The sequence below is a fragment of the Poecilia mexicana genome, unplaced genomic scaffold (assembly GCF_051168715.1).
Source record: "Poecilia mexicana isolate PSO_F unplaced genomic scaffold, ASM5116871v1 scaffold_2, whole genome shotgun sequence".
In the NCBI taxonomy this organism is placed as follows: Eukaryota; Metazoa; Chordata; class Actinopteri; order Cyprinodontiformes; family Poeciliidae; genus Poecilia; species Poecilia mexicana.
Window position 1 is genome coordinate 14,079,566 of NW_028263371.1, and position 25,465 is coordinate 14,105,030.

Consider the following 25,465-nt stretch of genomic DNA (forward strand, 5'->3'; position numbering starts at 1 on the left):
TTTTTTTTTTAATCTTTTTTACGAACTAGCTAACTTTTTTTGCACCCGTTATAGCTAGGCCTAAATGTAGATTTATCAAGCGTTGCCTGGACGACGTTCATTTTTGCTTTCTCACCTTTGTTGCCAACCCATACGAGGCTACTCACATAGATGAAGAGAGCTGTATGCCATGTGAGAAGCACGTAGCTGCTGCCAAGAGTTAAAAAACAAAACAAAACTGATAAATTTCACAATTTCAGTTTCCTGAAAAAAAAAAAAACATTTACATATGCATATTTTTTGAAGATTTCTGTCATGACGTATGTCTTACATTTTATTCCTAATAGTTTTAACTTAATTCTTAAATTTGAGTTGGTGAAGAAAGCGTCCTCTACTCCATAAATAAAAAATGAGGTGCTGACGATTAATATTGCTACATATTGTGTCTTTGTTTGCTGCTATCAATTTATTCTCTCCCTGTGGATTTTATTTGTGCTGAAGGATTTCCCGGCAGATTTCTGCTCTCATAGGAAAACATTTTTCTCCACGGCTTTTCCCTTTGAAGTAATGACATCATCAGTATTTTCCTACATCACTAGGTTTTGTAATTTTAATTTAACATGAATGCCAGTTTTTGATGTGCCGCTCAAGAAAGAGCAGCTTCATAAAACTCATTTCATCGTGATGATATATGGTTTGTTTTTGCAGATTCAGGCAGAAGCAATCATTTTAAAAAATGATTTAAGAAGAGCTTTTTTTTTTTTTTTGGCAGATTAAAGTCTAACCAAGCGGTCATATGTTTCATAACGCAGCTAATGAGACGAACTTGTGCGTCATATGGCCAAGAAGAAAACGATTTATGCACAAAGCATGAATGTTGAGCTGCTTGGAGTAACGTGTGATTCCAAACTGGAAGTCGCTCGGATTTTAACCATCCGGACTTTAACAGGACGGCTTCCGTCTCTGCGGCTTAAAATAAAGACGAAATTAAAACCAGAACCAAGCATCTCTGAGAGTGATTATTACTATTATGCGAACAATATTTTTGTTTTAATTTCAAATGATCACATCTTTGCACTCGTTACGAACACATGGCCGACATGATCCTCCCTCATTACCACCGTCAGAAAAGCAAAGGACTCGGTGGACGCTTACAGTGAAAACGTCTCTTCTTCCTGTTGCATCAGAATCATTCAGGGGGAATGGATTAGCACATCCAGTACAAAGGTATTCATGCCTTTTTTATTTCTACATACTGCAACAGCTGGGGTTTTATGTGACAAACCAACTCTGTGTAGTGATTGTGAACTGGATTGAAAAGGACAAACGGTTGACTAAATAAATCTAAAATTTCGGTATGGATCTCTTTTCGGCCATCGGAAGCGTTATAAAGCCATGTTGTTCTGCCATGACAGCTGGGATTTAGTGTTTGAGATGATGAGTGAGTGTCGTTCGTGGAAACCTGAAAGTTTGAATTTGATCTCCTCTGATTTGCTGTGGATCCCACGTAGCTTGCTGCAAACTTTAAGTGGGACGTTTTATGGCTCTCTTTCAAAAACACCAAATTTATGACGTTGCACCGATAGATTGAACCCGATTTTCTTCATTTTTGGTAACTGGCCGTATTAACTTGAGAAATGGCTCTGCAAAAGGTTTGAAAATCTTTTGCAGCTCAGCAACTTTGTTTCATGCAAAAAAATAATAATTTTTGGACAAAATCTGAATGGGCAGGTCTGACCTTTTAAAGATCGGTGAACGGACAGTTCTAGTTTGAAGTTCTGCCGTACTTTTACCGAACGATCGATTGATCTGTGATCTGATCAAAGATTGGGGCGTTGCTCTGGAAACGAACACTCCTCGGTTTCCCCCCTCTCCTGTGCTTCGCTCTTCATGATTCTGTTTGTTCTCTAACAGACTTCCAGCCACGTTTCCATTACAGGTGTCCGCAAATCTTTGTCTGTGTTCTGCTGGTGTTGAATCAATTATTTGGAGACAACAGAGTAAAGGGGGCTGCAGCTAAATGTGCATCACGGTGCTCAGACTTGTTTTTATTAAAGAAAAGAAAAGGAAGCTGTCTGCTTTCCAGCCGTGCTCTCCGTTGTGTTGATTCATCACATAAATGACTCTGCCGTTTGTTGTCGTATCGTCTTGAAACACAAACGGTGAAGGGCTGTGAATACTTTTTAAATCACTGGTGGATCTCGTCCTCGTTCTGCATCGGCAAACAAGTTAAGACTTTCCCTTTGAAATCAAACCAAAGCCTCAAAGGCCTTTTAATCCGCTGGAGATGAAGACGTCTCCGGCGTGATAAACAGGACACATGTGGACATATGGAGCGGGCAAGATGACGGCAGGGACGCCTGTTGATGGATGACAAAGGAAAGGAAACCCCGGCTCCGTCGTCTGCTCATCACTTCACGCCGGGATGCGTCTGCCTTACATCAGGACACGTCTGCATCAACACGCCCACGCCAGACGGCCATATTGGGACGGCGTTGCTGCGTCTTTTCACCGTCTCTGTGAGGGGCTGGTTTCATCTGCAGCGAAGCTGCTTAAAAAAAAACATAAAAACACTCAGTGGAAAAAGTTGTGAAAATAATCAGAGATAGCCGGATGAAAATTTGTGTAAATATGTTTCTTAAATGTGTCTTTGTTGCTAAAAGGCTCAATATTGATTTTTTGTGAAATCCTTTTTTTTGTGTAGTCAAAAGGTCAGTATTATGTAAAATCTACATTTTTGAGCTTTACATCAAGCTATAAAGTAATTCCCTCATCGTAAACATGCCTGGAGTGTTGCATTGATTCTTTCATGCATGTTTGAGAAATGGAACAACAAATAGGAATGATTTTCAAGAGGCCCATTTGTGTTTGTGGGGCCATAATTGCTGTGACACCCAATTATGTAATAAAGATGTAATAAATAGTTCTTGTCATATTTATTATCACAATAATATAGCAAAATATCGTGATAAAACTCATTCTGAAACCTTCCCGTATTTAAAGACTAAAGTGTTTGCGTCTCATTGAGCCGTCGGTTGTTTCACTTTGTTCACACTGTTATTTTGTTTTCCTCCACAGGTTCGACGCGAAAGGTCAAGTCCCTCCGCGACCCCTCCTCCAAAATGTCAAAGTCCGACTCGCAGCCGATGGCCACCATCTCCATCACCGATTCGCCGGACGACATCGCCCTGAAGATCCGCCGCGCCGTCACGGACTTCACCTCCGAGGTCACCTTCGACCCGCAGGCGCGCCCCGGCGTGTCCAACCTGGTGATCATCCATGCCGCCGTGGCCAGACTCAGCGTGGAGGAGGCGGTGTCGGCAGCCAAGGGGCTGGACACGGGGGCCTACAAGGGGCTGGTGAGCGAGGCGGTGATCCAGAGGCTGGCGCCCATCAGGGAGGAGATCCAGAGGCTGAAGGCGGACCCGGCGCACCTGGAGGCGCTGCTGGCCCTGGGGAGCCGCAGGGCCCGGGAGCTGGCCGCACCCATGCTGGACGAGGTCCGACACAGAGTGGGCTTCAGCTGAAAGGCGACTCACGCTGGGGAGGACACGGTTAGTTAAGCTGCTGCGGTCAAAGATGCAGGATGTTAGTTTAAAAAAAAACTAATGTGTTTGACATATTGGTTAAAACTGTCACCATGTCGTGACGTTATGAGATGGATAATCTGTAAAAAGATCGATCTCCTGATCGCCCTTAGCTACTGCTGCCAACTGAAGAAATGCACCAAAAACAGCCAATCAGAGCCAGGAGGCGGGCCTTAGCGCTGTCAATCAGCACTGCTAAACGTGCTAACGGCGGACAAACGGCTGGCCATTACAGGAAAACTGTTTATCTGCCATCAATCGGCAGGCGTTCTAACTAGCTTAGCATTCACAAGCTAGTTAGGCCGTGCTATCAGGAAGAAGGAGGAGGAGGAAGGATGATTGGACACGGAGGGTGATTGTCAGCGCTAAGATCCGCCTCCTGCCTCTGATTGGTTGTTTCTTGTTAGCGCTGGAAGAAGGCAGAGGTGCTTGTTTTTTTTTTTTTTTTCAGATTGTCTCACACCAAACTGTCACAACATGGTGACAGTTTCTATATGTAGAAATATATTTTCTTTTATAAAAGTTACATACTGCAGCTTTAATAAGTGGACTTTTTTAATGAGAAGACATGTTGCAGTGATTGTTCTCCTGCTGAGATGTTGTTCTTGGCTATGGATCAGAGTTCGTCACATCAAACACTGGACTCATTTATTTAGCTCCCAGTCCTCAATACAATACAATACGATACAATACAATACAATACGATACAATACGATATGATACAACACAATACAATACAATACAATACGATACAATACGATATGATACAACACAATACAATACAATATGATACAATACAGGCTGTTTTTCATGTTCCCAACTGTGTGTTTTTTTATTTTTGTCATATTTCATGAGCTGCCAAAACATTCAAATCTTCTGCAAACTGAACAATAAAATTTCGCCTCTCTTAGAGAGTCTTCAGGTTTTATTGTGAATTGTTCAAAAGAAACCGAGCAGCATCGGTTTCACTTGAGCAGACGAACACAGTCGGGAGGATTATGTTGTTTCTGGTTTCTCTCTTTTTTTTTTTTGTTCCAGAAGAAGCTGGACCTAAAAACAAAAACTGAAGATAGCTTTGCTTTTTTCCTTTTGTTTTTTTTTTCTACTTTTCTTTTTGTTTCAGAAATCAAGACTACAGTCATGGTGACATAATCTACTTTAATTCTGTCTTTTTATTTTAACTGTAAATTTTTTATATGTTAGAAAACTGAAGATTACTTATGGCAACATAATCTACTTTAGTGTTTCTGATGCTTTCCTTTTTCCAAAACCTGAAGATCAGACAAAACTTATTGTGACAGAATCTACTTTATGGTGCTTTATGCTTTACTTGTTTTTTTATTGCTTCAAAACTGAGTATTATAGTTTGAAGCAAACTGTAATAAGATGCTTACTGCTTTACTTCATTTTAATTAAATTTATTATTATTTTTCTAAAACAGAAGATTATATTTAAGGTGACAGAATGTACATAGTTTTAAGGTGTTTGGTGGTTTTCTTTTTTATTATTATTTTTTTCAACACTGAAGATTAAAGTTATGGTGACAGAATCTACTTTAAAGTATTTGATGTTTCCCTTTCTTTTATTTTTTTAATTTTTTTTATCTAAAACTGAAGATTTCATTATGGTGTCAGGATCTACTTTAGGGTGTTTAATGCTCTCCTTTTTTATTGTTATTTTTTTTACTTCAAAACTGAATGTTATATTTGTGGTGACATAATCTACTTTACAGTACTTAATGCTTTCCTTTCTTGTTTCTTTTTTTAATTTATTTAATATTTTTGTTATTTTTCCAAAACTAAAGTTTACATTTAAAATTACAGAATCTCCTTTAAGATGCTTAATGTTTTCCCTTTTTTTTATTTTCAAAGCTGAAGAGTATACATGTGGTGACATAATCTCCTTTAAAGAGTTTGATTGTTCCCTTTCTCTTCTTCATTTTATTTTATTTTTTTTAAACCAAAGATTACTGGAGTCAGGATCTGCTTTATGACGTTTGATGCTTTGGTTGCTCATCTTTGCGTCTGGACGTTGACGCTCTGCTGTGTGTGTTGTTGCCGTGTTGTTGCCATGTTGTTGCCGTGTCTGCCTGAAACGAGCGGATGTGTTTGGCTAACTCCACGGTAATGAACTCTGTGTGCAGATTGGCACCCTTTACCCAAAAAAAAGCCTTCATGCAAATGAATTTTTCATTCCAGTTGTGTGATCTCACTCTGAACAGTTTAGAAAAGCCCAGCCATTAGTTCGACTAATTTTGTGGAGCAAAAAAAAGAAAAGAAAAGAAAGAAAATGAAAAAGTCCAAAGTTAAATAATTGATTTGTTTTCTACAAAAGTGCTTAAGTTTGGAAGCTGCCAGAGCCGGGGAAATAAATTCAGGAGCGGGATCTCGTTATAGCGAGATATAAAACTGCATTCCTGACGGATTTCGACTTCATAGGCATACAGGGACTCCCTCTGACTCTCCGTGTTCTCACTCTGTTCCTCTAGAAGACATTCAGACATCCCGCGAGGTGTTGCCGTTTTACTGTTACGATCTCTCTCGTTTAACCGGGAACATATTTCGGTTTTAATGAGGTATAAATCTTGTTATAACGAGTCTTATATCTCGCCTTAAAATGAGGAAACGTTCTCATTTTTAACAAGGTTTGTATCTCTCTTTTAGCTTTCCACTAAATCAAGGTTTCACAGTTAGTTGGATCTCCGCTGTTTGTACTTTGTTCAGCCTCCATTTGGCAACACAACAGCACATATTCTTCTCCTGTAAGGTTTTACAAGGCTGGAGCATGCTCCACAGTGTTTTATTTTTTTAAAACAGGGTTTAGGTCTAATGGCTGGAGCCATTTAATAAGGCTAAGTTTAAAGCTTCATCGCTGATGAAGCATTTCTGTTGTTTTGGCCTTTTTGGGTCAATATCCGACTGGATTTCCCCGTTTACAGACGGAAGCCACCAGATTTCTAAGTATTTATTTCACAGAACTCATGATTTCATGAACAAGGTTCGAGTTGGTCTTTGTTGGACAGACACGCACAGCATCATAGAACCTTTACCGTACTTTATAGTGATTAAAAGTGTTTTTCCTGGAATTTCACCATGTGTTTGTATGACAGACACTCTCTGTTCTGACCAAATTGCAGAGTTCAAGTTCTGAAGTAGTTGTACATTTTCGTGAACTTCCAGTTCCAGTTGGCGTAACCATTAAGGCCAGATAAATGAGTCCTTGTCCAACATTGATCATCAACTTTATTCTTTTTTTTGTCATTTAAATTACTGCTCTGTCTTCTATGCTTACCAAAAATTGCTTGTTCTTTTGTCTTTCCTATTTAAAGGCACAATATTGTGTAAAATTGGCTGTTTTTGAGCTTTAAATCGTGTTATAATGTTATTCCCTCATCAACAGCAGACCTGGAGTGTTACCCTGATTCTTTCATGCATGTTTGAGAAATCCTTCAATCTCCATGGCAACCATTCAGCTGTGCAAAACATCTAGGTGGACTTAGCCCCGCCTTCAAGGATGAAGATCCTCCTTGAAGCTGCAGTTTCCAAGCTTCCACCTAACAGAGCAGCCCTCCCCTGTAGCCACCCCACTCAGCTCCTTCAGACTAGCCAGCAGCAATTAGCAAACACCTGGTGGAGCTGAGCATCTGCTGAGCTCATTATAGGAGCTACTTCTCAATGGAACAATGGTGAAATGTTGTTAAAGGGTTAATAGAGGAGCCATGTTGTGGTGACTTCCTGAAGGCGGAGTTTCATAAAGAGCAGGAGCTTCTTAAAGAGACAGAGGCCCAATTTCAAGGCGTTAAATTACGATGTGAAATTTCCTTTAAGTGATATTTGATATTTATAGCATTTTTTTCTAACAAGTGAAGTTAACATAGACATCTAGGATTATCAATTTAAAGTGTAAAATACTAAAGTATTCATTACATTTTTATAAGCAGAAATGACCCAAATAATGTATTTGTAAAAATGTAAATGAAAGATACTCACATAGGTTATATTTCTTTTAATATGACATTTCTGCAATAATATGTCTTTACTTAAAGGCTTTTTACGTCACATAGGTACTGCAAAGCATGTGCTGTGTCCACCTCTACCAATCCAAACCTAAAACTCATGAGAAAACAGAATTGCTACAGTTTGTCATGGTTACAGAAAAACCTCATCAACAGTCCAGTGTAAAAATAATGGGATCTAAAGTTTATAGACATAAAGTGATATATATAGAGAGAGAGCGAGCGAGCGAGAGAGGTAAATGTCTTTAATGTTGAACAGGATGAAAAATACACGTTGAATTAATCAGGACACGAAAAGTGTATTTTAAATAAAACATGCCGAGTCCAAATGTGAGCTGCTCATTCACAGACACGTGTCCAGTTACCTCTAATTTAATATGACAGGCTGTGTTTGAAAATGTGTGCAACAAAGAGCCAACTTTGTACATAATAAAATATATAAAAATATATTTTCTTTTCATTGTGTCCTTTAGTTTTTTATTATTGTTACTTCCACATCACCATCTTCATCTTTTAGTTCCACTATTGCTTCACCCCCCTCTTTCTTCTCCCTTTGAACTCCAAATCTTAAAAGATAAATTCCTCATTTTGTAGCAGATTAATTTAGATTACACTCCCTCTGGTTCCTCCTCCCACTTATCATCCCTTCATTTTCCCATTCCCTCCTTTACAGTCCACGTCCTCCTGCTGCGATTTCTTCTTGAATACACTCATCTATGTAGTCCAAAAATCTTGGTCATGAGTTATACCACATTTTATACGTTTTTTTTCCATCCACGTTTTTTTTTCCATCCACGTATTTGAAAACCCATCAGATATATATATATATATATATATATAAGTATATATATATATATATATATATATATATATATATATATATATATATATATATGTATATATATATATATATATATATGTATATATATATATATATATATATATATATATATATATATATATAAAAACAGTAGATAAATTCAGACAGGCTGAGTCGTTTTACGCAGTTTACACTTTTAAAAAATATTGGTATAATAAATTTGCCGTTTAAATTAACATTGCACGGAAACATATACAGTGCTGCGAAATAAAAATTAATAATAAGGGAGACCTTTTACTGCTGTTGGTTTTAGGAGGAACTCCTGCTGTGAGCAGAAAGGAAACTCGAATGCAGCTTGAAAATGATGCCCCTTTTCCTTCTTTTTTTACTCACGTCGAGAGTCGCTGCGCCATTAATGCGTCACGGTAAGGTTATTTAGGATGCAAACGTGTTTGCTTTCGGTTTACACATGAAGCCATGCTGGGCTACAAGATATTAATGGGAGGAAAGTCCAGACTTGAATTTATTGGCTTCTCTTTTTTTGTCAATGTGCTCCAAAAAAAACCCTACACTTGACATGGGGATGGATGGGTTTAGCATTTGAATAACACACTTCTGTTCTTCTTTAGCACTTTAACCATTTGGAGCCGAAGTTCCCTGAGAATTCAATTTTCTGAGCCTTTTTATGGCGGTATATTTGGTGCAAAAGCAATTTACCTGTGAAGTTGAACTCGCATGCATTTACATTTTATTTCTTCACAAACATCTGTAGAAATTTTAATATAATTGACACTGGTGTCGCTTTTGACGCAAGTTTGGGAAAAAAAAGGACGAACATGTCCAGAAATTCAGGCCAGAAAGCGGGAGCAACGTTTAGGAAAGCTAAGCTAACGTTAGTGAGCCGTTAACATAGCTAGCTAGCTACTAGCGACATGGAGTGAAACTAGCCCACTGGTTTTGAAGAGCAGTTGTTTCCTCCATTGCCTGAGACCCCAAGTATAAACAACAACCAGACTTATTTCTGAACTCCATTAATTGATGGGACAGGTCCATTTGATCCGTCAAAGGGAATCAGAGGTTTTTCTTGCTTCTTCGTACGGAGATAAATACCCGTCAGGGTATTTCCTGTTTGTTAATACTGATTCCGGCAGCGCCTCCTGCTGTACGGGCGTACAAATTACCCACAAGTAATAGTTTTGCTCCACTTTAGGCATAACTAATGGAGCAAAGAAAAAAAGAAGGAGCGCGAGGACAAAGAAGGTGATATTTGTGACTCACACGAGCGGCTTGGTGCCGTTGCATTCACTGACTCGTGTCCGTGTAAAGGAAAAAACGTGTGTGACGATGTTAATACAAGTGTGCGAACTTTGCTCCAAACGTGCTGGACTGAATGGAGCAAAATATAGTAGAGTAGGAATTTTATATTTTGCGGCTTGTGGAGTGGAGTCTGTGTCCTTGCAGTGATGAATTTGTAAAGATGTACCAGTGTCTGAGTGACAAAAATATACATGTTGTTTAGTTTACAAGTATGTGGATTTATTTTGCGTCATTTGTTTTGGATCATTTGTGGCAAAACTGTGCATGTGAGATTTTATATATATGTCACTCAAACAATACAATTCGTGTGCTTGTACTTAAGAATTTGAAGAGGTGTCACTGTTATTTTGTATTCGTGACAGATAAATTACAAAACAAAAGGGTTTTTATTCTGTTATTTCAGTTTTACAGTTACACAAATATTTGATCACAAATTATACCTCCATATTTATAATCCTTTTTAAACACTGCTTTTTTTTTGCGGTTTTATTTGTAGATAGAAACCGATAAATGTTTGTATCTAAATCTCAATACATCTGGTCTTGCGTTAGAAGGCCCCACAACTTTTTTTTTTTTTTTTTTTTTTTGTAGTTTTAACTTTTACATCAATAATTTTTAAAAGTAAATGAAAACTTGACGTACAGTAGATGATTAAATGACGGATGGCGCATGTCACAGGTCACGTCTTAGATGTTTGCACCACTTTTGATCGGGAAATTTGGTACATCTGCACTGGAGCAGTGAAATAACTCTGAAGACGACCTTATATGCCTTATATTTTATGCAGCTGTTGCCATATTAAATCGTCTCCAACAGGAATTTTAGCGCATAAATCTTCTTTGCCTTTTACCTGAGGAGCGGAGAGAAAAGGCGCACTATTTGTCCAGCAGTATTAAAAAAATAATAATTTACTTAAAGATTATTTAGTGCCGAACATCTTTTAGAAATCATCTGGTGTTAATACATTTTTTTTTGTTTAAAAATAGGCGTACTAGTATTTGTTTAGGATGACTCTATAAACTTTGTTATGCAGTTTTTAGCTGCGGACTGTTTTGTGGAGGTTTTCCTTCATCCCATTATTGCCTCTATTTTTAGCTCCTCTGCGTCTTTTCCGAAATTTCTCTGTGGATTTTTCATGTATGAATGAGGCTCTCCGGTTTCCTTGCCAACAAAATTCTTTCATCATACAATCAATCAAAAGTTAAAATACGAAGTTTATTATTTTCCTCTTCTGCATTCAGATTTTTTTTTTATTTAAAGAAACTCAAATTCAATTTGTGCAACTGGCTTGACTTTATTTTGAATTTCACATTGTAATACATAAGTAGAAAGCTTCAGGTACGAAAGCCTGCAACTGTTCTTTACCAATAAATTCATTTTGCTGCATTTTCATTTCTGCCTGGGTGAGAAATGAATGGGGGCAGATTGAACCTGTCGCCCCCGCTGTTGCTCTCCACGGTGACTTTGGCGCTGAGGCGCAGTCTGCGGCCTCAGGCGGTGCGGGCAGAAACAGTCCGAGTGCTGCTGCTGTGTGTGTGCGTGTGTGTGTGTGTGTGGGGGGGGGGGGGGGGCTGTGTGTGTGTGTCTGCCAGCTTCAGCTTCAGACTCCGTCCGTCCCACCGGGTCAGGCGCTTCCTTGTAAATTAAATAACCAGTTAACGGCCCGTTGTGCGTAATCAATCAGTGCAGATATGCAGCTATAGGGGCCTGTGCGCAAAGTCTCAACGATCTGCCGACCGGAAGAGGGAGCGAAGCGTGGGAAGAGCGCGTGGACCCAAACGTGACAAGTTTTAGACCAAAAAAAAAAAAAAAAAGAAAAAAAGAAAAACATCATCAGAAGTTAGGAATTATAATTTAAATTATTTAAATCAGAGAAACAAATCTGATTTACATAACATCCTAACAGAAAAAAAGATCTATCTGTCTGTCTGTCTGTCTGTCTGTCAATCATTACTATTACTACTGTTATTATTATTATTCATCTGTGTCCGCAGTAGCACGCGCCACTTTCCCTGCCCTGATACTTCCGCCGCCCTACATCAGAGGAAGTCGTCATTAAACTTGTGCGTTTGATGTGTTTGAGGCGGAGGCGCGCGCCAGCAAGCACGTGAGCAGTGTCGTCCACGGTCCGGCCTGTGAGCCCGAGCAGAACAAAGGTTCTGATTCCCTTCAGACCAAAGCCCGAAGCTACAGGTTTGCAAAATATAATTGGAAAAAGAAAAAAAAAAGTAAAATAAAATCACATAACAGCAGAAAACTTCTCAACACAGAAGTATCCGTGTCGAACATGGCGCTGATTTTATTTACTGACTTTAGTATTGTTTTATCGTTATCGCGCAGGTGTTAATTAATGACTGCTCCTCTGCTCTAACATTTTGTCAAAGCTAATTCCCGCTTTATAGTATTTTTCATTCTCTAAGGAAGTCCGCTTCTTATTTTATTTTTTTTTAGCATATTTATGTTGTTAACCAATAAACTAAATAATTAATAAAGGGATATAGCATTATTATTATTATTATTATTATTATTATTATTATTATTATTATTATTACTACTAAATCCCTGCAGCCATCGCCATCTACAATAACCCTTAGCTGGCCCTAACGAAACGCACTGATGAAAATGAAATTTTTTTTTCTTCTTTTTTTTTATTGAAGATATTGGTTGAAGAAAATTTGTGACTGATCCAAATCCAGAATGCAAGGGGGGTTTTAGAGGTGGTGGAGGGGAGGGGTGGGTTCATTTTCCCTTTAAGCAGCGACCTGCCTGCGGACGGACAGAGACGCAGGTTAGAAAATATAAAGTGAAAATCAGCGAAATGTTAAAAGTTTTAGTTTAAATCGTGAGTCGAGGCGGTAATGTAGGTGTTGGAGCGGATCAGACGCGCAGGAGCAACTACATACCCCAACCCCTCACAACCCCTCACCCAGAAAAAGTAAAATAATAATAATAATAATAATCAACCCCAATTTTGGACACTCAGAGGAGAAGCCGCGGGATCTTTAATAAAAAGCAGTGATGCTGGGGAACTTAGAAATGCATTATAATAATAAAAAGGGCAACATTTTATTATCGGATGAGGTCATTGCAGAATAAATTTTAATTCCCCTCCGCTGTATGAGCTCCAACGTGCCTGTTTCATCAGTTCAAGCCGTCCTTCAGTGTTTTCCAGACTTCACGTCTCCGCCGCGCCGCCATTGGACAGAACCGTCCGTCTGGCTTTCCGGTCTGACTCCTCATTGGAGGCTGGGTGCTTTTTCTTTTCTTTTTTTTTTTTTTTTTGACAGAGAGTTGAAGGAGACCGCCCCTCCCCCGCACCCCACTCCCCACATATCTCTCTCTCTCTCTCTCTCTCTCTCTCTCTCTCTCTCTCTCTCTCTCTCTCTCTCTCTCTCTCTCTCTCTCTCTCTCTCTGTGTGTGCGCCTGAAGAAAAAAAATCCACCAGAAGTGAGTATCAATCAGAGAGAAGTTAGTGGGGCACAAAGAGAAAAAGCAGGACAGAGAGCAAGGCGCGCAAAAAGCCGCTGGCCGCATCCGAACTATCAGTCCGCGCGCAGTCAGCGATGGCCGCGTCCGCATTCAAACGCTAAAAAAAAACCCTCTCCGTTTTCTAGTCAAAGTTTACTGGGATTACTTTGGACACTTGGTGAGTTTGCGCCCTGCTGTAAACACTGACGTGTGCAGCTTCTTCCTCCTCCTCCTCTTCTTCTCTTTCTTCGTCTTCTTCAGTGTTTTGCCTCGCTGCTTTTGGACGGACGGAGTGAGGGGGTCGGGGGGGCTCGGGGGGTGGCGGGGTTTTCTTGTTGTTGTGAATTTTCGCCGCGTTCTCCTCCTCCTCCTGCCCAACTTTCGGGTGGATTTGAGAGAAATGAGTGAGAGGAGGCGATCGGCCGCAGCTCTGAGCTCTAGAGCCCACGCGTTTTCCGTGGAAGCCCTGATCGGCTCGAACAAGAAGAGGAAGCTCCGGGGCTGGGAGGAGAAGGAGCTGGAGTTGTCGATGGAGAGCCTCGCCACGGACGGAGAGGATCCGGCGCACTGTCTGGATATGGACCCGGGTCAGTGCGCGCACACACACACACACACACACAAACACAGACAGACACAAACACACACATATATATATATATTTTAAATTTCCTTTAAAAACAAAAAGCACCAAACACCGCTAAAAGTCCCCGACAGGTCTCTCTGCGTCGTGGCTCCAGGCTAATGGACCCCAGGCTTCTGACTCAGAGCGCATATGCTCCGCAGTCTAACTCCGAGAAATGCATCTGCTCCTCTGCGGCTGCGTTCCAGCAAAAAACAGGGCAGAGAAACACAACTGTTGCAGTTCATTTAAAAAGGAATGCGTGCAGGCCCTGCTTTATCCTCACACAGCTATATGACACAGAAAGCGTTGATTTAAATTAATAATGATAAAAAAAGAGTCGGTTTGCACCTTTGAAGCGTCCAGGGACGCACGCAGTCACGGTGTGTGTCTTGAATACTTTGGTGCGTAAAAACCCAGTCGACCTTTGGGTTACTTAGGCCGTAAACCGCCCGTGATTCTCATCTATCGCGTTTCGCTGTGAAACAGGAGCAGACTCCACAGATTGAAACATCCTGATGCCGAGAGGACAGGTGCGCAAAAATAATCAATTGACCCCGCGCAGAACAGGTCAGGCAGGAGGCCGCTTAGAGCGCAGACAAGGGCGCAAAGCGCAATGAAATGTGTGTTCCTTCCTTGTTTGTGTTAACATACATGCAGGTAAAATGGAGTGGAAAAAAAATAAACAAAAAGACTGTTAACAGTTTTACAGCTTAAATTTGACAAAAAATAAAAGAGCAACCATATTATTTATTAATAATTTCATATTTCGTATTCTATTTCTACAACCACACTGTACTCGGCATAAAACTACATTTTTTTGGGGGGGAATGCAATAAATAGTATCCACTACATTTATCTGAATTTTTAATCAAGTATATTAACTTTGACATTAAGTCAGATAATATTCTCGTTAGGTCAAAAAAAAAAAACCTCTTCTAACACTCGTAGTTGAGAAACTTGTGGAGACTTAAGCTAAGCAACGGCACTTTACACTCATTAGACTCAAACTACGCGTCTTAGCTCGGAGAGGTTGATACGTCTTTAAAAAGTTTATAATTTCAGTATGAATTCACTCATTCGTCACAGTTCAGATTTTTTTGTGTGTTTTCTGTCTTTTTAGTTGGAATTGAACAAAGTTAGTGCTGAGTAAGCAAATAAATGATTGACGAATTAATTTGCGTGTCTTTTGACGTAATTTATATCCAAAAGTATTAACTAAAAAATTACCTTTCTTCCCCCCAAAATACATATTATTATTTTTATTATTATTATTATTATTATTATTATTATTATTATTATTATTATTATTATTATTATTATTATTATTATTATTATTCAGTTTGTCTCCGCAGTGTGTGAACGGCTTCATTCATACTTATTTTTTTTAATATTATTTTTAATTTTCATCTCGCCCGTTTCATGTATTTTCCACATGTGGGACTGCGCCGTAGCCAGTGTTGCAAATAGCAGCCGCTTAATTTGCCTCGTGAAATCCTCCCGCTGCCTCGCGTGCGCCCGGCTCTAACGCGCGCGCCAGCGTCAGGCCTCCGCTCACAGATTTTCAACCCCGAACTTCTCAGATTAAGGTTCAGGCGTGTCCTCCATACTCCTGACTGAAAGTGTACGGGCTTATGCGGTACAGTAAGCCGGCCGCCACACTTAGACCCTTCATATATACACGGTTTAAAAGCACAGGTTGTGTATTTGGAAATTTAGATACATAATAATAATAATAATAATAATAGCAAACAGGTATTTCACTTTAATGCTATGTTGATTTCATCGTGATGAGTTCGGTTCGGTTCGGTGTGGGACTCGGGAGACGGAACTCAACGCTCTTTTTTACGTCGCGCGCCTCTTCGCTCCAGTAAAAAGAGAAAAGCAAAAGAAGAAAGAAACATGGAAAAGAATGGAGTTGTGTCCCTGAACCCTTACAGGAAGCGCGTTGTTTGTGTTGTTGTTGAAGCACTGAGCTGTCTGCGCTGCGGTTTGAATGAGGGAGCGCTAATTAGAAGCAGCGCTGCTTTTTTGTGAGCCCTAAAAGGGGCAAAGATGGTAAACAAACAAACAAAAATCGAACTTAAAACTTTTCTTTTCTTTTTTTTTTTTAACTCTCGGTGGTCATCCCAGTCAACTTAGGGCTGAATAAGAAGCACTATATTTTTTATCTGGAGTAATTCCTCCCCCCACCCCCGTTCCTCCACCCAGAGCCCCCTCCTCTCATTAGCCGCCGGGGCTCCTGGCAGGTTCCCGCTCCGGACCTAAAGCCCTCCGCTGTGGAGCATCAGGCGGCGGTGACCAAGAACAGCGAGTCTCTGTGGTCACATTATGTGGTTTAGAGGAATCCTTAGCGGGGTGATTTGATTTTTCTTCTTCTTCTTCTCTCTCTCTTTACTCAGCTCCAGCAGGCTTTAAGGCTGGAAGCCGGCCGGTTGTATAACACGTTTATTAGCCTGAGAAGACAGAGAGCAGGACTGAGTCTGCAGCAGTTTTTTTTTTTAAACAGGCTGACCGGTGGAGCTCTACAGGCCCGTTAGCACACACACACATACACACACACACACACAAAAAAAAAAAAAAAAAAAGGAAAAGCTGGTTTTGTGAGACCTCACAAAGTTCCTACTTCCACACGGCTCTAATATGGATCCGTTAAAGCGGCAATTAACAAGTGAAACTACATCTGTTATAAACCCCAGCTCCACTTCTTAGAGAGGCTCAGCTTTTACGCACAGAAACAGTTCTTAAAAACACACACACACTCACACACTCTCCAACAGTTGGGTGAGACGATTATATAGCAAAATAATTGTGTTAACTTTGAGCTGATCTAACAGAGCCTGTCTAAAACCAGACCTCACATTATTTAACAGAAGACAACACATCACAGCTGATCTGTTCATCTTCCAGATCCTTAATAATATTCACTATGAGCTTATCCTTAAACAAAAATATATATAAATGTTTCTATCTCCAAATCCAGCGTAAAATATTTTTTTCTTCCAGTCACTAGAACATCCAAAATTATTATTATTATTATTATTATTATTATTATTATTATTATTATTATTATTATTATTATTATTATTATTATAACCTGAAACTTTAAAGTCTTGAATCAGTCAGGAAAGTCACTGTGCTGTAAAATTAAGCAATTTATATTAAAACATTTTTGGTTTATGATGTGTTATTTACGAGTGAGGGTCAGCGGGGGTCAAAAACAGTTTAAGAAAGGAGAGGAAATGTTCACAACTTCATATATTTGAATTGTTTTCTCATATGTAATGAATTCAAATAAGACATATTTAATTATCTGGACGGTAAATAAAATGTTTGCTCAGGCAGCCTGACAGTTGATGCTGCTTCCCACTGAGAAGCCGACCTAAATATAGGCCTCAGTTACAGCGAGGCCATCATAAGTGTATGGTTCAGCCTCCATACGTGTCTGTATTTCATATGTGTTCAGCTGAACCAGACGCCTTTACATTCAGATAATTATCCTAAAAAATTAGCCAAAAAAAAACAAAAAACATCATAAGAGCCACAAGCCGCGTTCGTAAATCACGCAGAAACGCCAAAGAGAATAAACTGGAACCTGAAGACGGCTTCATTGATTTCTGAACATGAATGATGAACTCGTTTTTAACTTGTGACTAAAACTGCAAACATGACGGGATGTGCATGTGTAAATATTCAAAATGTTTGGATGGAAATGTGTGGGCTTAATGAAGAGGCTGCAAAATGAATTCCAGCATCTAAGATTTAATCATAACCCTGAGTTAGACGGCGGCACGTCTTTCACGTTCACATCAGACCTGCTTTGTTCTTCACATTTATGGTCCGTTTGCTTTCACTGTTTCAGGGAAGAGTTTGCAGAAATCATGTTACACATAAACATATGTCATTAGGTGAAATGTTGCTGAGTAGTCGTCAACCCGGTTGCCTTCCTTCTACACAAAGTGACATTTTTGCTGAATGTGTCCGTAAAGCTGTCAGGTTTGATGAAGCTGACTCAGCCTGACCTTCAGTGTCTTTGTGAAGGTTAAAAATGTTCAATTGTTAACGCGTTACTTTTGAAACTATAGCAACAATGAAACTGTGGTTATTTCAGAAAAGCAAGTGCCAAAATAAAAGTAAAAAAATCTTACCAAGTATTTTTGGTCTGGTTTCTAGTGCAAATATCTTAATGCACTTGAAATAAGACAAAACTAACTCATAAGCAACTTTTCAGTAAGATATAGCAGCTTGGTTTAAGTCAATAATTCCTTAATATATAACTCAAAAAGCAGTAGTTCCACTGGTAGATTGCTTCATTTATAATTAAACATTTTTCCCATGTTGTACGTGAAGTAATCTGCAAATGAAACTAGAACTGTTTCATGAACATTGAGGAATTACTGACTTAAAACGAGCTCCTATTTCTTGCTAAACGACACATTAAGCTGTCCAGCGTTCAGCGCGGCTCCAACTGATACCAATGTGTCTAAATGTGAAGTCGGAGGTCAGAATGACGTGAGGCACGGAGCTGGTTCACGCTGGGTCAAGCACAGGACGATCAGAGTGTGTGAGGTAATGCGTGTGGGTGTGTGTGTGCGCGCGTGTGTGTGTGACAGAGAGAAACGAACGGCAAATTCCCCCTCGTTAATAAAAAGCATCTTTTCAGAAAGCAAAATGAAAGCTAAGCTGAAAACTGGACGCTGAGTGATAGAGAAGTGAAAATGAGCTGATTTCAGGTCAGATCTGCAGCCGTGCTGACGTGTGTGTGTGTGTGTGTGTGTGTGTGTGTGTGTGTGTGTGTGTGTGTGTGTGTGTGTGTGTGTGTGTGTGTGTGTGCGTGCGTGCGTGTGCGTGTGTGTGTGGCTGCTGTGTGTCAGAGGACGGGTCCTCCAGCCTGATGACAAGACATCCAGACTTCTTTACCTGCTGCTCTCTATCTTTCAGCGTCTTTGAGCGTCCTAAATAGCGCTACATGAGTTTGGTGGATTATTATTGTCATTATTATCCCTTTATTCAGTCTCTGCAGTGCAGCTGATTCCCCTGAAGCCTCTTTTTCTTTTAACCACAAATGCACTTTTTTTTTCAAACCAAAATTTTTCCAACAATCTAACTTATTTAAAGTTTTAAAATAAAAGGAGGCAGAACTTAAACCAAACTGTGCATTGTTTATCGTCGAAACTGTAAGACAGTGACACACAGTTTACCCAGTAGCTCTGGTATTTTAGCTGTAAAGTAAAATTACAGTTAAAGTAAAGTGCAGCCAGGCAGTACTGACAGCTAAACCTGTCACGATAACACATTTTATGGGTGATAAATCGTCCCAGAAGGTATCGCGATAAACGATAATATTGATGTTTTGAGAACATTTTAAAGTGATCCATTAATAGTGGCAAAATAATGCAAGAAGGCATTCTCAAAGATCCGTACACATCAAATCCTAATGAATATTTAAACACTGGAACTGGAAGACATTCTAGATATCCAACATAAATAAACAAAACAACAGAAACTGCAAAGAAAACAAATTATGGAGTCTCTGCAAAAAAAAAAAAAAATTGCCCTTAAAAGAAAAAAAAAGAGGGACTAGTTGAGATCAAACTTTTGACGTCTAGTTTTTGGTAGAAAGAGAGAAAAGAAAAATAATAAATCACGCAAATGGAAATTAACGAGCTTGTTCCAATTTATCATGCGATTAATTGATTTATCGCTTATTGCGACAGGCCTTTCAATAGGACCGTTAAATGCGACATATATAAATGATTAACTCATGTCACGGTTCTATTTGTAGATTTCACAAGAATACACTGGAAGCCTGCAGCACCACGCTATAAACAGGTTGCACTCTACGCAATATGCCAGTTTCACTCACATGAAATCTCCAGGGACACCAGCCCATTGTTCCAACCCTGAGGAACTGCCGTGAACACAGTCGCTTTACAGTTAAAACAACAACGAAAATACAGTGTAGGTCTACTTTAGCGCTCTAAGATTTATTATTTTAAGTCTCTTGTTTGTGATATGTATTTTTTTTTCCCCCTGAAGATTTAAATTCTAAAATGTCATTTTTCAAGTCAAGCTGTTGGAATATGTTACTGTATCTGATCAGTTTAAGGTCCCACATGTCAGCTGAACCAAAACTGTTTATTGTATCCTAATGATCCTTTATTGTTTTTAGCTCTTTGGAGTTTTAAATATCACAGTTTCAATTTTTCTTTCAGGATTTAATGAATGAGGTTCAGTTTAAAAATCACAGTTTTCCCATCTCTAAATGTTATATTGACTTAAAATGTTTTTCACTTTTCAACAGGTTCTACATATTGTATTTTGTTAGCTGAAAACAAATTTAAAAAAATGTTATGCCAGTCTGTTAGCCGTACTAGAATAAATCAATTTAACCCAAATAAACAAATTTATTTAATGTGTTACCTGGAAATAAAATGTTAATATGGGGAAAAAACGTAACTTTTCAGCTAGTTTTAAGTCAATAATTCCTTAATATTGATTAAAAAAGTACTAGTACCAAAGGCAGATTATTTCACTTAAAACATGTGGAAAAATGTTTTATTGTGAGTGAAATAATCTGCCAGTAAAACCAGTTCTCCTTCATCAATATTAAGGAATTATTGCCTTAAAACAATCTCCTATATCTTGCTAAAAAGTTACTTTTGAGTCAGTTTAATCTTATTTCAAGTGTACTAAGATATTTACACTAGACCAAAATCACTGTACGATTTTGTGTGTTTGCGCTTACTGTCTACGGTGTTGCTACGTTTAAAAAAAGAAAAAAAAAATCTTTCGACCGTTTGCTGGACGAGCGTGTCGTAATGAGCTCATCCGTGCGGTCGGCGCTGGGGCCCGGTGGGAATCGGAGCCACCGGGCTCGTCGTCGTCTTTTACCCGGGCAGAATGTATTTACAAAGTGTGAGGGGGGGCGGCTGAGTGTCTATCTGCCTGAGTGTGAACAGTTAAAGGAGCGAAGCGGACACTAATCATGTGCGACAGTCCTCCCAGGCTGCAGTGACACTGGAAGGATGATGGAAAGACTCCCCCCTCCTCCGCCCCCACTGTCTCTCAGGGCTCATTACGCCCCTCGCCACTCCTCGCCTTCTTGTCTTTCTCTCCCTCATCTTCATCTCCCCCATTTCTTCCTTCCTTCTCTCCTTTCCAGCAGGCTTGGCTGCGCTGCGGCGGTTTCGCCCGGGACGCTGTCCAGTCTCTCTCTCTCTCTTTCTCTTCTTGCATTTGCATAAGCGTATTTGTGCTAGCCCCCCCCCCTCACACCCTCCTCCTTCCTCCCGCACTGCCAAGCCAACCTCGGTGTGTCAGGACCAGCAATAAATAATACATTATTGCATTTTTCTGCCTTTTTTCTCTCTCTCTCTCTCTTTCTTTTTTTCCTGGGTGGCGCTGGGGTTGCGAGCGAGGTTGTTGTAAAAGATTTTCTCCGAAAAAGTGAAATGAGATGAAGCGCGCGGTGGTCAAGTGAGGATATCGTGCGTACGGAAAGGTTTTGATGCCCCAGCTGGAAAAATCACGAGGCATTCTGGGATGCAACCCCCCCTCATGTTATTTTCAAATCTAAATAAGCGCACACAGACGTTTTACTCTGTGGCGGTGGCAGGCGTGGGTGTATTTTGGGATATATAATATTTGAGCGTGGATTTATGGTGAGAGTAAACAGTTCTAAACACTTAATGTTTGCCAAGATTAATACATTTGTCGTCTAATTCAAATTTTTTTATTTTTTTTTATAAAACTTGTAATTTAATTGTTTTTTTTTCTATTTCCAAGCATAAAGCTCACGTTATTTTCTCGTTCAAAACTAGAATGATATGAACTTTGCTAACTCTCGGAGTTTAGAGATTAACTAATCCTAAAAGCAAGACGTAATTCAGCACTGGGTGACCTCAAGGTCGTGTGTTCGGCCCGCTGCCGTTAACATGCGACCGCTCATCTGCACGAGGAATTCCCGACTTTTAATTAGCTCCATCTCTGAGAGTAAATGCATGAAAATGAAAAACATACAAATGAAGGATGCGGTTATGAGATTCAGCCGTTCACAAGTGTGAATAGTGAGAAGTTTCCCTCTGTAACAACAGACACATCTGCTGGGTTTCCCACAGCAGCACAACCATGACCAGCAACTTCAATATTTCCTTTAGAAACGTTTTTGGATTGTCATCCACAATAAAAAGAAACACAAATGAAGACCTGGTTTCAACTGAGACATGAACCATTATTGAAATATCATGCTTTTTCAGTCTATTCTAACCAGATGCAATGAACTTCTGCTGTCTAATAAAGTGAGTCTTGTTACAGGAAGATATTTAATGATATAATTTAGCAATAGTGTTAAAAATTTTGAATTTTCTCTGAATGTGTTGTTTTTATTACAGTGTAGTTGATGACTTTGATCACAAACTGGGCTGAACATTCTCCTGTGCACTGCAAAAAAACACAACTTACCAAGTCTTTTTATTCTAGTTTCTAGTGCAAATATCTTAGTACACTTGAAATAAGACAAAACTAAATTATAAGTAGCTTTTCAGCAAGATATAGGAGCTTGTTTAAGTCAATAATTCCTAAATATATAACGAAAAGTCCCGCTGGTAGATTGTTTCATATATAACTAAGCATTTTTTCCATGTGAAATAATCTGCAAATGGAACTAATGCTTTTTCGTGAATAGTAAGAAGTTATTGACTTAAAACAAGCTTCCAAGTAAGAGGAGCTTGTTTTCAGTAAATAATTCCTTAATATTGATACAAAAGTACAAGTAGATTATTTAACCCATAACAGAACATTTTCCCATGTTATACATGAAATAATTTGACAGTGGAACTACTACTTTAGTGCTTTTAAGTTCATATTTAGGGATTAAAACAAGCTCCTGTATTTTGATGAAAAGTTGCTTTTCAAGTATGTTTTGTCTTATTATTTCAAGTGTATTAGGATATTTGCACTAGAAGCTAAAATAAAAATGCAATATTTTGTGTTTTTGCAGTGTGGGTTTGTCTCTAAAATAAAACAAGCTTTTTTTAAAAAAAAAAAAAAATCCGATTTAACCTTTTGATTATTTTTGTGAATTCATCTTTTCTGTCAATAATCACTTTATGGGAAGTTTCATATCCCAAACCTTTCTCATCGTTTGCCTGGCCAGAAAAAGAAAAAACAATAAAAAAAGAGAGCGCAACCATTTTTCTTCGTAGCTCTGCAGAAGCTTCCCGCAGCTTTTATCCCGCTTCTGTCTCCACGAGACGGCAAGCCAAGCCCGGCGGGGGGTCCGGTGATGAAGACTCACTGGAGGGACGCTGCAGCGCGCGCTCGCACGAGCCAACTTTCCTCTACGAAAAAAAAAAGAAAAGAAAAACACACTTTTTTATTTTATTTTATTTTATTAAATTCGGTTAATCCAGAGTCGCCTTCCTCATCACTTCCTCCCCCCTCCGCTTTTCGCCCCCTTCCAGACTCAGAGGCGAGCCCCGGCTCGGATGGAGAGGGTCTGGCCGAGAGGACGTCGTGCTCCTTCGGCTCGCCCGCCGACCTGGCCCCGGGCGCCTGCGACGCCTCGCCCTCGGCCTCCATGGAGGAGATCCAGGTGGAGCTGCAGTGCGCCGACCTCTGGAAGCGTTTCCACGACATCGGCACGGAGATGATCATCACCAAGGCCGGCAGGTAGGCGGTGGGCTCAGCTGCTGACTGAGGGACAGACAGGGCTGTTTGCTAGGCTCCTCCACGATAAACTGCCCCAGAACTTACTGAGATAAATGGTACTTTATTTATTTTTTTACTGCATAATAGTGCAACAGCACATTCCCAAAGATCAATAGAGTTTAAATTCTAATTAACATTTAGCAGTGCAACTGGAAGACATCTTAAATATTCAAAAATAAATAAAGAAAACAGCAGAAATAACAAATAAAATTAATTATGTATTCTCTCTAAATAAAATGACCCAGTTGAGACCAAAACACCAGAGTGAAGACTTTCGTCATCAAGTTCCTGGTAGAAAGAGAGAAAAGAGAAAAACGACAAATCATTCAAATGGAAATTATTGAGCTCGTTTTAATTTATTATTTGATTAATTGATTTATCGATTCAGGCATAGGTATATGTACCAGTTATCTTCCTAGACTCACTTCTAGGAAGATAACAAAGAAGCTGAGTGACTTCCTTTGATTTAGTCATTTTTTAATGTTAGCAGGAATAAAGTGTGTTAAAGGATGAGTTTTCATTTATATGGTACAAGGCCTGTACCTCTATAGACCTTCGTCATCCATCCATCCACACAGTGTGTTTAAGGTTTCAATCAGGAGTTTGGAGCATTTGTTGTGATTTATATTCATACTTTTACTTATTTTGGGTAAAGTCTTTGAAGTCTACACACGCAAGGACCAAACAGAATATAAGAAAATAAAGGAGCTAAAGTCTAAATATAAACCACACAAGACCGTCACTTAAAAAAAGATTGACTCCTTTGTTCTGTTTGATGGATTGTTCTTTTTTTTACTTTCATCCTTTCCTTCTTTTTTTTTCCTGTATGAGTTTTATTTTGCTGAGTTTTTCTCTTTATTTTGGTCTTACTTCTAATAAAAATATAGAAGCAGGGTTGGATCCATGCTGCCTAGTTCTCTGAAAAAGCAGGTCAGGACCAAAAGAAGTACCTTCTGCCCATCGGTTTATCAGCTGAGCGGCTTTGGCCCAAACGGCCCTCAGATGCCGACATCGATTGTTTGAAAAGCAGACAGGTGTGCAGAGGCAGCTTCTGACGTAGGGAGGATGAAGGTTGCAACAACTGTGAAGTGCCAAAATGCAATTTAAAAAGGGGGAAAAAATTATTAGACAGTTGCCTATATTTTCTTAACGCTGTAAGAAAAAGTGTCTGGATGATGTCTTAGTGTGTTATTTTATCAGTCAGACTCCTGAGATGAGAGCCGGATAATAGACAGAAATGATCTGTAGCACCATCAGAAATCCACCAGGCCTTCATTCTGTTGTGAAAGCACACAGATATTTAGAGGTAATTTAGTGATTCCTCTGCTGGTTATCACCTCAGATTGTTGCACAAACAACACGACAACAGTGATCTAATAGAAGATGCTTTAAGAGACCGTCTGGAGAGCTTTTACTTTGAAAAATGGAAAGGTGTTCTCAAAATATCATATGAATCTGTCGTGGACTATATATTGAAGTCAATGAATAGATGTATTTTTATTTAGTTTGTAATGTTTATAGATAATCCTTATCTATATACTATTAAATTCTCACCTCTGCTTTTTTTTTCCAAACATGAAATCACGACGACTTCTTAGTGTCTTATCACTTATGTGGTATTTTTACCGTCGGGCGCTCACGCGCTCGTTGTGTGGGTGTTAATGTGTTGCACGTGCGGGTCGCACCCTCTCGGCTCGGCTCGGCTCGGCTCGGGCCTTCTCGCGCGCCGCAGGTTAAAGTCGGAGCGCAGCACGAGCTGCTTTTCATTAATCCCCTCTGTTTCATGCTCTGGGTTGGGGCTCGCGCTCATTTAAAGCGTACGGACCAAAGAAAAAAAAAAAAAAACACAGTAAGAAGAGGAGTTGACCTGCCGTGTCCTAGCGGAAGGACCTCGCGCTCAGCTTCTCGTGCTCGCAGCGCCGCGAGCCTTTCCACCCGGCACGCGCAC

General features: G+C 39.6%; 2 protein-coding genes across 2 annotated transcripts in view; both read left to right on the top strand.

Moving 5' to 3' along the window:
- wars2 (tryptophanyl tRNA synthetase 2, mitochondrial) overlaps positions 1-5,126 on the top strand; it is a 32,292-nt gene extending 27,166 nt beyond the window's left edge. Inside the window, exon 6 of the mRNA XM_014974094.2 lies at positions 3,058-5,126. Coding sequence (XP_014829580.2) covers positions 3,058-3,506 — 449 coding nt within the window. The 3' untranslated portion in view covers positions 3,507-5,126. The remainder of the gene's footprint in view (positions 1-3,057) is intronic.
- Positions 5,127-11,273: 6,147 nt separating this feature from the next.
- tbx15 (T-box transcription factor 15) overlaps positions 11,274-25,465 on the top strand; it is a 57,033-nt gene continuing 42,841 nt past the window's right edge. The window contains exons 1-2 of the mRNA XM_014974093.2: positions 11,274-13,774; positions 23,271-23,478. Coding sequence (XP_014829579.1) covers positions 13,588-13,774; positions 23,271-23,478 — 395 coding nt within the window. The 5' untranslated portion in view covers positions 11,274-13,587. The remainder of the gene's footprint in view (positions 13,775-23,270; positions 23,479-25,465) is intronic.